General features: G+C 65.7%; 1 protein-coding gene across 2 annotated transcripts; it reads right to left on the bottom strand.

Moving 5' to 3' along the window:
* Positions 1 to 13,558, bottom strand: TRAF2 (TNF receptor associated factor 2). Of its 2 annotated transcripts, XM_028497652.1 has the most exons (11): positions 13,337 to 13,558; positions 12,798 to 12,876; positions 12,535 to 12,633; positions 8,265 to 8,426; positions 7,422 to 7,496; positions 5,784 to 5,858; positions 3,990 to 4,334; positions 3,325 to 3,502; positions 2,637 to 2,785; positions 1,819 to 1,983; positions 1 to 1,001 (listed from the first exon to the last, which is right to left on the bottom strand). In XM_028497652.1, the coding sequence occupies exons 1-11, from the start codon at positions 13,522 to 13,524 to the stop codon at positions 732 to 734; spliced, it is 1,785 nt and encodes a 594-aa protein (XP_028353453.1). In that variant the 5' UTR covers positions 13,525 to 13,558; the 3' UTR covers positions 1 to 731. The 2 variants fall into 2 exon arrangements, with proteins under 2 accessions (XP_028353453.1, XP_028353454.1); XM_028497653.2 differs by having other exon boundaries at positions 867 to 1,983.
* Positions 13,559 to 13,630: the final 72 nt, after the last annotated feature.

Genomic DNA, 13,630 nt, shown 5'->3' with positions numbered 1-13,630 from the left:
TAAATAAATAAAATAATTTATTAATTAAAAAAAACCCAATCATCAGAAGAAAACAGTATTTGTCAGGCCGGTGGGGGCGGGGGGCTGGGACTTCTTGACTAAGTGGCCAGCGGCACTGTCCACGACCCGAGTGTGTCCAAGCGCTCCATTTCTGTACACACCTGCACACACAGCCCGCACGTGCTCCAGGGCCAGTTTCCGGGAATACTGGGAGCTCTCTCCGACCAGGAGGAAAAACAGGAGGACCAGCACCCCAGTAGGCAGGCGGGCGGCAGGCAGGGACCCTGGAGGAGCAACAAGCGTGCACGCACAAGCAGCAGGGGCTGGACGGGGTGGGACGGGCCGCGGCGGGGATGCTGTCCAGGCTAGGAGTGCAGAGCGGGGAGGCACGTGCCGAGGGAACGTGGAGGAGGGATACCGTCTGCGTCTGCGCCCAGCCCACCGCGCGGCGCTCAGCACGCCAGGCGTTCCCCTGGGGGAGGGGAAGAGGGGTCTGCAGGACTCGGAACACGAGCCTTACTGTGGGTGACCACACACAGAGATCAAATTAAAACAGAAAAGGATCCAAACCCGTGAGGGCGGTGCCTTGGCCAGTGAAGGGAGTGGTGAGAGGAAAGGAAGCAGAAAGACTTCAACTTTTCTGCAGTGTTTCTTTTTAATTAAAATACATAATTCAAGACGTGTACATTTGTTAATTTTGGACACACGGAACTTATTATTCTCTGTGCCTTTCAATTCTTTAACTTCTCAAAATAGAGAAGTGACAATGTTGTCACAGGTTCTCTGTAAGGACTCCGGCTCTTAAGCACCCAGTCCTGGTCACTAGCGCACCTGGGTGTGGCCAGCTGCCGGCCAGGACGCCGTGCCCATCCTGCAGCCCCGGGCTGAGGCCCTGACCGGGTCCAGCCGAGGTGCAAGCCTGTGCTCAGGCTGCCCGGGCTCTGCCGCTGTCGAGGAAACACCTGGAGGCCAGGCAAGTCCTGGTCCTGGGGAGACGCCACCTGTCAGGTCCCAAACACAGACGAAGCCATCGGCCACTCTTCCAGGCCCGGGGGCCGTGCACGGAGGAGCGGGGCAGGCCCAGAATCGGGGGCACGCACGTGGCCCTCCTCTCCACGGCAGCCCCTGGGGAGGCCTGAGGGACGACGAGCTGCCCAGCTAGTAACATCCCAGAAGAGAGAATGGCTGGCTTCACCGAGGCCCGCACGAGCCAGCCTGCAGTGTCAAGGAGCCCACGGAACCGCTCAAGGAGCTGGCGACACACGGGGTGTGGAGGCCAGCAGGCCAGGAGGCCCCGGCCAGAGTCACTGCTGGCCAGGACGAGAGCCAGAGGGACACCACTCACCGCAGAGATTCAAGGGTTTAACGGTAACTCCTCCACACCCAACAGGGAAGCCAAGGTGTCTTGAGGGGGCTGGGCGGGGGGCACTGGACGTGCGCCCCGCACGCGCCACTGGGCAGCGGACACAGGATGCCCTCCCCGCCTGCCGGCCTGGTCAGACTGGCCCAGCAGGGCTCTCCCTGGAGCGGCAGCCGGGCCCGAGACCGTCCCTCCTCTCCAGCAGCTCCTCACTGTGGCCCCGGCCGCCCCGCTGCAGGCTGAGGGCTCCACACCAGCACGGCGCACCCCCCGGGGACACGTAGGCCTACAGCCCACCCCAATGGCCTCAGGCTGAACCCCTTCCCGGGAGGCGGCCCCGGCCTGTGGGACGTGAGCTCGCAGGTGCCCGCCCAGCGCGGGGGCCCCGCTCCCGTGGGCAGCAGCTAGAGCCCTGTCAGGTCCACTATGGCCTTGATGAAGATGGCGTCGTCACGCACGTAGGAATTCTTGGCCTCCATCTTGGAGACGGGGCAGAAAAGCGGGCAGCCGCTCGCGATGTTCATGTCGCTGACCGGCCTCTGGAAAGAGGACGAGGTCACATCGGGCCTGAAGGCGTCAATCACGTGCTCCCGGTTGTTCTGGTCCAGCAACATCAGGGTCACCTGGGAGGAGAGCGCCCAGGGGACAGCACGTGAGTCACAGCCTGCCCAGCCGCCAGGAGCCCGGTCGGCAGTCGAGCGCCGGGAGCACGGGCGCCACGGGTCAGCCCGGTCTGTCCATCTGTGCCCATCCTGGCGTTTTCAGTCCACTGACACCAGGATCCAAGGCTGAAGCCCAGCACCCCGCGCCACGTCCATTTGTGCTTTTTTCTGACAACGCTTGTCTAAGGGACGTTTTCTCACCAAAGAGCTCATGCAGCTGTCCCCACCCCCAGGAACAGCACCCCTCAGGGAGAAGCACGAGTCGGCCCCGCGCTCAGTGACGCCACCTCCTCCACGAGGGCCACGGGGCCGCCCGGCGTCGTCATGGCGTCTGTCCTGACTAGTGCCCGGGTCTCCAATGCCTCCCCCGCGTGGGCTCTGGCTTCCCAAGGGTTGGGCCATGCCCTCAGATCAAGGCCCCCTGGCGGCCCTCCTTCCTCGGGACAAACTCTCTGAGGCAGCACCACCACTAACTGCTGGTCCCGAGTGGCTGACCAGCGGAATGGCCCAGGAGACAATGGACACTGCCCGTCACCACTGAGGCGTGGTGACGCCGACACCTGTCACCCAGGGGCTCCCGCGTGTCCGCACAGCCGAGGCAGGGCCTCGCGCACCTTCTGGTTGAAGGGCCAGCGCAGGAGGGCGTCGTGGGGGCCCTTCATCAGCACGAAGAAGAGGGACAGGTGCGTCCCGCGCCCGGTGCCGTCTCCGTTCAGGTAGGCGCGCAGACACATCTTGTAGCCGTACCTGCTGGTGTAGAAGGCTGTGGAAGGGGAGGTGCCGGTGAGCACCCAGGGCTCAGCCCACGCGGCCACCTCCCCAGGAAACACACACACGCCACTCAGGGTGGAGGGCACAAGGGGGGACGTTCTCCTCCAGGCACGCAGTTAGCCCTCGTGCGAACGGACTTCTCTTAAAGATGGAGGTCGTGATCAGACACAGCACTTTTAAGAAACCCTAAATGCGACCCCACACTGGCCCTGCTACCAACCGGGAGGGAACCTCAGGGGCGGGACTGAGACTCGAGCACCAGGCAGGGGCTCTGGGCAGAGGGGCTGCGGTGGGACTGAGCCCGACCTGGACGAGCCTCGTGTCCAACGGGGAGCAGAGGGGCGACCACGGACACGGTGGGGCTGCCGTTTAAGGAACGAGACGTGACCCTGACGTGAGGCCGGTGACGGTGGGGTGAGGAGCTGGCTCGCTGGGCAGGCTCCGGCCGAAGCGGGGGGCAGACCCCAGCCCGCGGATGCGGGGGCCCAGGGTGGCAGCGGCTCAGGGGGAGGGCAAGTTCCGGAAGAACACCTGGGGAGAAGATGGCGGGCGTGCGGCCAGCCACAGCCTCCTGGCGCTTCCTGGCGAAGTCCGGGATCTTCCAGATGAACACCCCGTCGAAGGTGGACGCCTCCATGTCGTGGACCTTCTGCCCCAGGTCGGCCACAGCCAGGTCCTTCAGGCCGATGCTCCTCTCCAGCTGTTGCACCTGGGGGCACGGGGCCCGTCAGGACGCCCCTGGGGCACCGGGCCAGAGGGGCCTGGGGCCCACCCGCCTCCACAGAGACCGGCTTCCGTCTGGCAGGAACGCGCTATGAAACGACCCCCGTGCCCAGTGCCTCATCCTTACTGGGTCAGCTGCTCTCGGATGGGCTCCGTGCCCACGAGACCCCCGACCCCAGGAGGAAACGCGCTCGTGGGACCCGCACGAAGCGCCAGGCACGTTCCCCACGGCCACCTCTGCCACCCAGTTGGAGAAGAGGCTCCACCCTCGGCCTCTCCGAGCCCCGCGTCGGGCCCTGCGGGGAAGGGGCTCAGAGAGGAGCTCCGTTCAGGCACAGCGCGGAGAGCCGAGTGCCCGCTGGGAATGCAGGCGCTGCCCTCAAACTCCGGGCTCTGCAGCCCCCCGAGCCCCTGGCACCCGCCCGACGAGGCCTGGGCCCCGCGGGCGAGCGCCTCCACACCCGGGCACAAACCTTGTTACTCAGCGCTTCGATCCTGTCTTGGTCCAGCCGGTGCTGCCGGCCGCAGGCCTCGGCGGTCATGGCCACCCGCTCCACCTCCCGGTTCAGCACGCAGACGATATTCTCGAAGGTGGCCGTCTTCCGCTCCAGGGCCTCGCACCTCTGCAGCAGCTCCGCCGCCTTGGAGGGCGCTGCCCCCGCGTCCGGCGTGCTGGCCGCCCAGCCCTGCTCGCCCTGGCCGAGGAGGGGGCGGCCGTCTCCAGGGTGGGGCCCGGCCTCCAGGAGGACGCCCAGGAGCAGCGCCAGGTGTTCCCGGAGCCGCTGTGCCTCGTGCTCCTGCAGCCTCTCGCCCTCCACCTGCCGAGGCACGACGCCTGCACTCAGCCCCAGGGGGCCCCGCGGCCGCACACCTCCACAGAGCACCGGTGCCCGGAGTGCGGCGGCGACACGCGGGTGACCTGCCCTCTTGCTCACCTGCCAGCGCCGTGTCTGTCACTGCCTGAACTCAACCAAGTCTGCGAAACACAGACCTCCCTACGTGACTCGCTCGTGTTTCAGGTGACGGGAGAAACGCCGCAAAAGAGGTGGCCGCGGCTGGGCGGGGGGGAGGGGGATAAAACTCATCTTAAATAGTCCCTACAGATCTGGCTTTGCAGCCACATCCCTTCCAAAGCTCCACAACGAGTTTGGAGAGTCAGACAGCCTCAAAAAGCCTAAGTGGAAAGAGAGGGACGAACCTCGGCGTAAGGCCCAGCGCCCGGGAGCGCCCTGGGATGGCCGGGCCCCTGAGGCTTCCGGAAGCTGGGCCGAGGCCGGCTGGATCCACAGGGTCAGTAGGACACTCGTCCTCAGTGGGACGTGAAGAGGCCGTGGCAGCGTGTGCCCTAGGCCCCTCCTGTGGCCTCTAACGGCCCCGACGCCAGGGATCCCCGGGCCTGAGCGGCAGATGACCAGCACCGCGGTGCCCAGAGCAGGATGTCAAACACGAACCAAGCGAGCGGAAGGGGCGCTGCCCTTGTCCACCCTCGTTAGAAAAAACAAAGCAGGACACCGAGACCAAGTGTCGTCGAGTCACCAAGTGACAACACCGCCAGGACTGCTACCACCGGAAATGCTGCTGGGGTGTCGCTGAGAGCAGAGGGCTGGTATGCCCGTATCTATGGAGCCAGCCTCCGCTTGCAGGGCCTGCACACGCCCAGCCCTCGGGGGCACAGAACAGGTGGGCAAGGAGGGGGAGGGCCACACGAGCAGGGAGCTGCCCAGGCCCGAGGGAGCCGCACAGAAGCTGGCAGGTGCGGCGAGCAGACAGGAGGTGGGTCAGGGCCCAGGGAAAGTCAGCGTGCTGGAGGACAGCCAGGCCAGCGACCGGGGTGCGATCACGCAGGAGGGCCACGCAGGCCACAGACGTGAGGCGGGGAGGCAGAGAGGCTCCAGGACCCGTCTGCAGGCAGGACGGAGGCTCTTCTGGGAGACTGGACATGATGGGAGAGACAGGAGGCGGGTCCAGAACGACCACTGGGCTTTGGGCCAGAAGAGTCGGGTGGAGCAAGGTGTGCTTTTTGGGCGAGGTGAGAGGGCGCGCAGAGGGGGCGCGGCTAGACCTCGGGGCTGCGACGCTGGGGCTACCCGGCAGCTGGCGGTCAAGGCCGGGCACCAGGGATCCCCTGGGGGACGAGCGGACAGAGGACACCTGAGGGCCGGACTGGAGGTGGAGTGGAGACCGTGTCCGCAGGGCGCGGTCACGCCCGCCGGCCTCTGCTTGGGAACCAGGAGCTCCCGGCGGTCCCGCCGCAGACCTGGACTCACCATCTCGGGGCAGCCGACAGCGTGGAACCTGCAGGGCACTCGGCATCTGCCACACGTCCTGACGTGGTCCTGAAACTGACGGGCCTGACATCAGACACCGGGTCCTCCTCTGCTCCAGCTGCTCCTGCACCGACTGGGTCAGCGTCCCATCAAAGGACCCTTGCACCCGCCCCACTGGCCTCTGCACACTCAGGCCGGACAAAACCCAACAACCCGCTCCCAAAGCTGCAGTGCACACTCGCGCACACACGCAAACGCGTGCACGTGTGTTTGAGGCGCGTGGGCCGTCTGGGATCACCCGCAGAGCCCGTCCCGTGCGTGGGCCAGGCTCTGCGCCCCAGAGAGCAGCCCTGCCCGCCTCCTCCCTCACAGGCCAGTCTGAGGCCCCTGGGGCCTGGGGGCCGACAGCCTGGGTTCCAAACCAAGCCAGGAGTGAGGAAGAGCAGCCTGACCAGGGATCAGACCCCCACAGCTGACCCGGCGTGGCGCTGGCCCATGGCCACCCTCAGAGCAGAGCAGAGCAGAACCCAAGACCCAGAGTGTGGCCGGCTGACCCGGGCAGTGCCTGGGCCGAGGGAGACACAGCCAGACCGACACTGCCGGAAGTAGCGGGAGGAGAAGGGGCAGCCACTGGCCTCCACCTGCCAGGGACCCAAAATGTGAGAAATCAGACTTACACCTGCAGGAAACAGAGAATTTCCTCTGTACCTGGGAGCGGAAAACAATCCCAACTCTAGATCAAAATCCAGAAACCATGAGAAAAACCTTGAAAAGTGCCCCCCACAACAAAAACAAACCCCAAATACCAATAACTAAAAGGACAAAAAACTGCAACTTACAGCCCTGATACACAAAGAGCTCCAAAGACAGAGAAAAAAGAGGACAAATGTCCCGCCGAGAAACGCCCAGGAGTCACAGATGCTCCCCGGGAGAGAAACTCAGGTGAAATTCAGGCAGAGAGCTCTCGGTCACGCTCACTTGAGAAATGCCACCTAAACTAGCCTGGATGCTGTTTTCACCCATCATGCGGGAGAGGCTTGCTCGACGGAGGGCAGCTCGGGGAGGATCAGAGCCCCACCAGCTTCCGGAATCGCCCTCTTCCCAGCTCTCGCCCTGGAGCATTATAACCATTGGACAAATCCACTTTGTCCGTGAGATGCGTCATCTCCAAAGAGCAACCTCAGAAGCTCAAAAGAAAAGGAGACGAAGGGGCCTCATCAAACAAACTGCAGCTGCCTCCCCGGGGACCAGGCGCGGGCTTCCCACAGGCGTGTGAGCATATGCCCTCCCTTCCAGAGCACGGAGGCCGCCTGGCCGCCACCGACTCAGCTCCCAGCACAGCCAGGGCGGGCCTGGGGGCCTGCCTGTGGAACCGTCGCCACAGCAGGAGCACAGACAAGCCACCGCCCCGTCCTCAGGACAGAGACCGAGAAGAGCCATCAACAGTCCAGCTGCCCAGATCCCAGCTCCCTGGGGCCAAGTGGCTCAGATGCAAGGCTGCGCAGTGGGAGGGGGGTGGCGGGAAGAGGAGGAGCCCGCGACCCCACCCCTGGGAACCCCGCCCCGTGGAGCCGAGGTGTGGCCTGTCCTTTGAGCACCAAGCTGGTCAGCGCTCAGGGGCGCCAGGGGAGCGCTTACTTTCTCGCGTGTGATCTTCTTCTTGCCGCAGCCCTCGCAGGTCAAGGGGAACTTGGGGCAGACCTGGTGGTGCGCCTGGAAGAGACGTGGCAGCCGTCAGAGCTGGGGCCGGGCCAGCAATGCTCCTGAGCCCGGAGGTTGAGACGGCGGCGTGCAACACGGGCGTCTGCAGATTCAGGACCTGCCCTCGACCGGCAGCCGCTGGGGCAACACCAGGAGGAGGAGCGCCCCAGCACCCCGAGAGTAGTGCCACCCGGGTGCCAGGCTAGCGGACTTCCTGGTGGCGGGGGACCCAAGCGGCCAGAACACCTCTGAGACCCGACGAGATGCGCAGGGTGGGCGCCCCGAAGTCTCGGGCCCTAGGCTGCCTCTAGAGCTGAGCTTCCCGGGAGTGAAAAACACCTCAGGGACCCGACCAGCCAAATACAGACTAACGGCCGGCTTCTTCAACAAACAAACGGCAGAGAGAAAAAGAGGCCCACAGGGAAAGGCTGAAGGTGAAGAGACCTGCAGACAGCAGAGGGGCGTCTGGGTCCCGACCCAGCAGATCCACGTGACCCACACGGACAGACTCCGGAAACGTGGGCACCGAGCTCGCTCGTGACCTCAGGAACCCTGTGAAGCTCCAGGCGTGATGTAACCCACAGGAAGGTGGCCCGCCCTTCACAAACAAGCGACAACTTTCAGATAAAGCCACACGGCGCTCGGGACCTGTTCAGCGTGAACCCAGGGAGGCTGCTGGCCGAGCGAGGGTGACGTGGCCCCACGCTGCCGTCCCCCCGTGTGAGCTCACCCCCGACCCGGGGCCGCCAGGAGCCTTCGACCCGCCGGGCGCGCCCTCACCTTCATGTCAGCCAGGCAGCAGGGCGCCCTGCAGTGCCGGCAGCTGAGGCTTCTCTCCGGGCACTCATGCTCCAGGTGGCGTTCCTTCTCACCCAGGCGCACCAGGCCTTTACACGCCGGGCACTCGGTCAGCATGAACGGGCAGTGTCCTTCGTGGCAGCTCTGGCAACGAAGGGAGCGAGGCGTCGGCGGAGCGCCCGTGGGGCTCTGGGCCACCGCCCCACCGGCCGCGGCCCGGTCCGGGTTCGTTCTCGGTGCTGGGCCACGGGGGCCAGCCACCGCATTCACTCCACTACCCCTGCTCCAGCGCAGAGATCAGGACCCAGATCCAGCCGGCGGCACCCCACCCTCAGAGCACAGAGGGGACAGGGACAAGGGCTGCGGGAACAGGTTCTGAGTGGACGGAGGGCAGAGAAGTGACGCCATGGGGACCAGAGCGAGAAGCAGACAGAAACGCAGGCGCCCACTCGTCCTGACACCCAGGCTGAGAGCCCCCATCCCCGCCCTCCTGGAGCTAAGCACGTGCAGGGTGACGTGGCCAGGGAGGCAGGGTCCCAGCCTGGGCTTCCGAAGGGTCAGGCGGGGCCCAGTAAAGCCAGCAGCGCGGGGAGGGACACGGAGGGAGGAGGGCAGGCAAGCTGCAGCTGCCGCTCCACTGCGCAGAGCGGGGGCCCGACCCGGACAGGCGTGGCCCTGAGCAGCACAGCACCGGCGGGCGGGGGCCGCGAGCCTAGCGGGCAGACAGAAGCTGTGTGCAGCTCCCGGGAAACGCCGGCCGGGAAGGGGCACAGAGGGCGGGCCGGGAAGCAGAGAACAGGAGATGACGGTTTGTTTGCTGTTGTTTTTTAAAAACTGTGGTCAAATACACATCACACAAAATCGACCCCTGGTAAGTACGCAGCCTGGGCACCGAGCACATCCACGCCGTGGGGTCAGCACCTCCACCAAGATTCAGGCTGGGCGCCTGACAAGCTGGGGCAGCTGAGGGCCCCCGCAGAGCTCGGCCGCAGTGACCTTGAGGAAGGAGGAGCCTCACGCGGGCTCTGTCTCCACGTGGCCCACAGTCCGAGGCTGAGCGAACAGGCCGGCCGAGTCTCTACCCCATGCAGCAGGCTCGGCTGCCAGGGCCAAAGCTCACCATTCGGGGAGTGAGAAGTGGTGCCAGGTGAACCCCAGAGACACGGCACGTGTGGCGCTCTCCCAGCAGCCGGGCGCGGAGACTTCAGATGTGGTGCCCGTGGCACTCCCGCCTCCTCACAGGACCCCGGGGGCTCCACGTCTCCCGCAGGGACACACGTCAGATGGAACTCGGCCTTCTCAGCAAGCCTCCCCGGTGACCCCACTCAACCCGACGGAGTTCTGTGGACGCTGCCGCAGAGGCCCGGCCCCAGGACACAGACCGGCCGCACTAGGTACAGGCAGTGGAGCAGAGAGGACACCTTCCCCGAGGGCTCCTGCTCCGGCGACAGCTCCTCAAAGGCTCCACAGTGGCCACGCCCGGGAGGAGCTTCGCTCGACCGCCAGGGCACCCCCAGCTTTCCCAGACAGGGGCCTGGTCTGGCCACACTGAGCACAGCACAAACCATCACACCGAGCCACGGGGGAGCCTCGGAAACAACCACGCTCGTGAAGCAAAAACGGCAGGACCCAGAGGGCACTTGGATCTGATCAAAGCAAAAGAAACTGCTCAAGGGTGAGCCCTGGGGCCACCGGACAACTGGAGAGGGACGCCCGCGGCCAGCGCGGACCACCCGGCCCCACAGCGCTCGTCACTGAGCAGGTGCCCCTGGGACGGAGCGCCCGCGAAGCCCAGCTCCGGCGGCTCCCACTCCCACCAGATCTCTCAGAGAAATCAACACTCGTTCAACCAGAGTTCAAGCTAAACGCGTAGGCATTTCAGCTTTGGATTCCCTGACACGGGAGCACATCCAGCTCTGCTCACCTTTCAGCTGCAAAATGTCCCCACAACCTGGTCCTCCCTCAGGTCCGCCCGGACCCCTCCTCTGAAGCCCGAGGTCCCTTCTCCCTACTGTTCCTGCCACGCAGCCCCTGCTTCTCGCTTCCAGAAGAGCAGTCCCCAGGGCTGCTATATGTAGCTGGCGGCCACTCCACAAACACCTTCTAACTGAAGTGGAGTCTTAATTCACTGAGTTTTTAGAAAATACTAGACATTGTTGCAAAGGAAAAACTTAATTCAAAGGCTGACCAGGATTTTCCCCATCTTTCCACACTCCCAGGAGCTCAGCCGCAGTCTCAGCCATTTCCCAGCACCGCCCCAACTTTGAGCAACCCAAAGGGCAAACGTGTTGGCTCCAGGCTGGGAGCGGGGCCACCGCTGCAGCAAAGTGGCCGCCCCGCGCCCCGAGGTGGGGTCTCACCCCAGCTATTGATAGGTTTACCCTACGTCAAAGGCTGCACTGAGAGACCCAGAGCAGTACCCGTCTCCCACGTGACCAACCCCCAGGGACTTTCCTGAGCTCCCCGGGTGCAGCCAGGGACTTTCCAGCCCGCATGCCTGCAGGGCCGGTGCAGGGCCCACGGGCTGGCTGCAGTCCCAGGCCCTTGGCCAGGGGCCTGGCAAAGCCTCCACCCGCACTAGCGGCCGGGAGGCGGCAGAAACCCCAGAGGACTTGGGAGCTGGGGTTATTCCGCCGGTCCCCTCAAATGGCGACATGGAGTACCCGCTGCACTCCCTGCTGGGGCTCCCCACCCCCCCAGGAGAGACCCTACGCCGAGGCCGGCTCTCCGGACAGCACTGGGCAACGACAGCTCAGGCCCGACTGCTAAGCAGGGTCTCGGTGGCAGCACCCCCTGCCTGCGCCCCTGCCCCACGGTGGCCCCTGGGCGTCGGAGGCCTCTGTCCACGGACTGCAGTCCTGCTCCCCGGAAGGGCACAGAGCGGCCTCCGCTTCCGGGCCCAGCCGCCCGTCAGAGGAAAGCCCAGCTTCTGTCCACCCGACCACCTGCTCCTCCCCAGTCACGGCCAAGCTGTTCCTCTGGCAAAACGCAACCGAGCCTGAAGCCCACGAAGGCGAGTCAGTCAAGAGGACCAGGAGACGCCGCCGCCCAGCAGCCGGGACGGGAGCAGGAGGGAGGAGCCCCAGGAACCCAGGACCCCAGTTCCAGAGCCGACGGGCTCTCCCGTGTCGTGACTCAGTCGCAGCCCAGCGCCCACCCCATGGCAGGGTGGCTGCTCCGTGGCCTGGGCAGCCCTGGGCGTAGGCGAGCCGGGTCCCCTGCAAACAGCCCCTCCAGCCCCTCCAGCCTCGGCTGCACGGGACAGCACCAAGGCCTCCCCACCTTGAGGACCCAGCCCCTTACTCTGCACCACCGCACACGACCTCCCGGCCCGGGCAGCCTCCGCTCCACCTCCTGTCTCACAGGGCTGGTTCCCGCAGGTTCTGTCTTTCTCTGCTGGGCTCATCTCACTGAGAGCCCAAAGCTGACTGGGAGTGGCCTCAGCGTGATGTCCCCAAGGTCTGTCCCCGCTGTAGCCTGGGGCGGGGTTCCCTCCCTCTCAGGACCGGACACTGTCCCACGGCACGACCAGCCCACGTCTTGCGTGTCCCGCCCTCCGCCAGGGACACTTGGCTGCCGGGAGCGCTCATGCGTAGGCACCTTTTTGGAGACGTAAGTTTTTAAGGGCGTTTGATCACCAGCAAGAGCGTCCAGCCAGGCTCACAGCCTCAGGTTCAGCTGCCGGAGGCCCAGCACACAGGGACCCCGACATGCCAGCCTCACACGGCAGAGACAGGCCTGCAAGATATGCACCCGGCCACTGCCCTTGTCACTGGCCAGACGCCTTCCTGTGACCCCAGAATGGACGTGCAGGCTACTCCTGTGTCTTCCAGTGTCAGCACCACCCAAGTGAGGAAGGACAACAAAGTCCCGTCGGCGAGAAAGCTAATTTCCTGCCTGCGCGGCACTCTCGGCCGGACCAGGGGCTCCGCACACACCGCTGCTCACCACCACCGCACTGCGGCCGGAGGACCGCGTCCACGGACACACCAGGAAGCAGCCCAGACAGGGTGAGCGCCCCACCGTGGGCCACACGCCCGGCTGCCCCGGCTCCAGAGTCCAGGTGGGCACGTCCGGAGCAGCCGCTGCAGCCCCTCCCGCGGGAGTCGGGCGGGCTTGAAGCTGCTCTGCGCGGGGGGGGGGGGGGCCTGCAGCCAGCGCCAGGCAGACCCTACCTCGTACTCCTTCAGGGTCCCCTTCCAGCTCTGCGCGGGGGGGGGGGGGCCTGCAGCCAGCGCAGGGCAGCCCCTACCTCGTACTCCTTCAGGGTCCCCTTCCAGGTGCAGCCCTCGCTGGAACAGACGGCCGGCAAGCTCTCCACCTCCCTGCGGGCAGCATTGTCCGGGAAAGCCTGGCGAGAGAGCGTCCCTCGGGTAAGCCCCCTCCCAGCCGCCCACCCGCCTGGCGCCCCACACCACGAGCCTTGGGGGGACGCTCGGGACCGGGGCGCCTCTCCCACGGCCGTTCCCAGGTTCCCTCTCCCCTCGACACCGTCAGCGTGGACGGCTCACTCACTGAGCTGCTCTCCAGGATAGAGATGCCTTCCTCGTAAATGCCCTCGTTCACGCAGGCGGCACAGTTCTGGGGCCCGGAGCTGGTGGGGAGAGGGGGAGGCCGCACTGTGAAACCCACCGTGGAGGGTGGGAGGCCCGAGGCCTTGCCAACACAGGCCCACGCCACAGCTCGGGCTCTGGAGCTCCTGTCGGCCACCGGGGCGGCCAGCGGACACGGCGCACCGTGCGAGACACTCGGAGCCCAGCCCCAAACCCCGGCCCGTCTGAACGTGACCCGCGCAGACGGATGCCAGGACCAGGGGCTGCTGTCCGCCTGCTGACGGGCCAGAGGCCCCACCTCCCGACCCCGCAGGGACTCGGGCGTCCAGCGCGAAGGGAGCGGGAGCCTCCAGGCAATTTTAAACTGTCCGGTTCCCACCAGAGACAAGGAGAAGCAGGGAAAACAGACTCTGAGAAGACGCTTGACTTCACCCCACACCAAAGCAGCCGTGGGCCAGGCAGGCCTCGGCATCCGCTCCTGGCTGCTCCCAGCGTCCCTACCTCAGGATGCCGCTCAGGCAGGAGGAGCAGTAGCGGTGGCCACACTGAGCCTGGAAGGGCCTGCGCAGGACGTTCCTGCAGGCCGAGCACAGGTACTTGTCCTCTAGCTTCGTCCCCAGGAGGGTCTTGGAGAAGCCAGGCTGCAGCAGGTCCAGGGAGCCGGGAGGGGTCGCGCTGGCCGCAGCCATGAGCACCGCAGCCCCACCGAGGCCAAGCCCTAAGGGAGAGCACAGCGTGTCATGGCGGGTCCGGGGACGTGCAAGGCCTGGGCCACTGGGCCTCTGAGAGGCAGGA

This window comes from Physeter macrocephalus, chromosome 13 (genome assembly GCF_002837175.3).
Source record: "Physeter macrocephalus isolate SW-GA chromosome 13, ASM283717v5, whole genome shotgun sequence".
In the NCBI taxonomy this organism is placed as follows: domain Eukaryota; kingdom Metazoa; phylum Chordata; class Mammalia; order Artiodactyla; family Physeteridae; genus Physeter; species Physeter macrocephalus.
Note: the sequence above shows the minus strand (reverse complement) of the source record. Positions and strands in the feature narration are given on the sequence as shown.

Coding starts and splice junctions, on each gene's coding strand:
- TRAF2 (XM_028497652.1), bottom strand. CDS start 13,524: ATGGCTGCGGCCAGCGCGACCCCTCCCGGCTCCCTGGACCTGCTGCAG. Junction 8,427..12,534: donor GGACCCTGAAGGAGTACGAG/GTAGGGGCTGCC, acceptor CTTCGTTGCCAG/AGCTGCCACGAAGGACACTG. Junction 4,335..5,783: donor CTGTCGGCTGCCCCGAGATG/GTGAGTCCAGGT, acceptor GTGCCTCGGCAG/GTGGAGGGCGAGAGGCTGCA.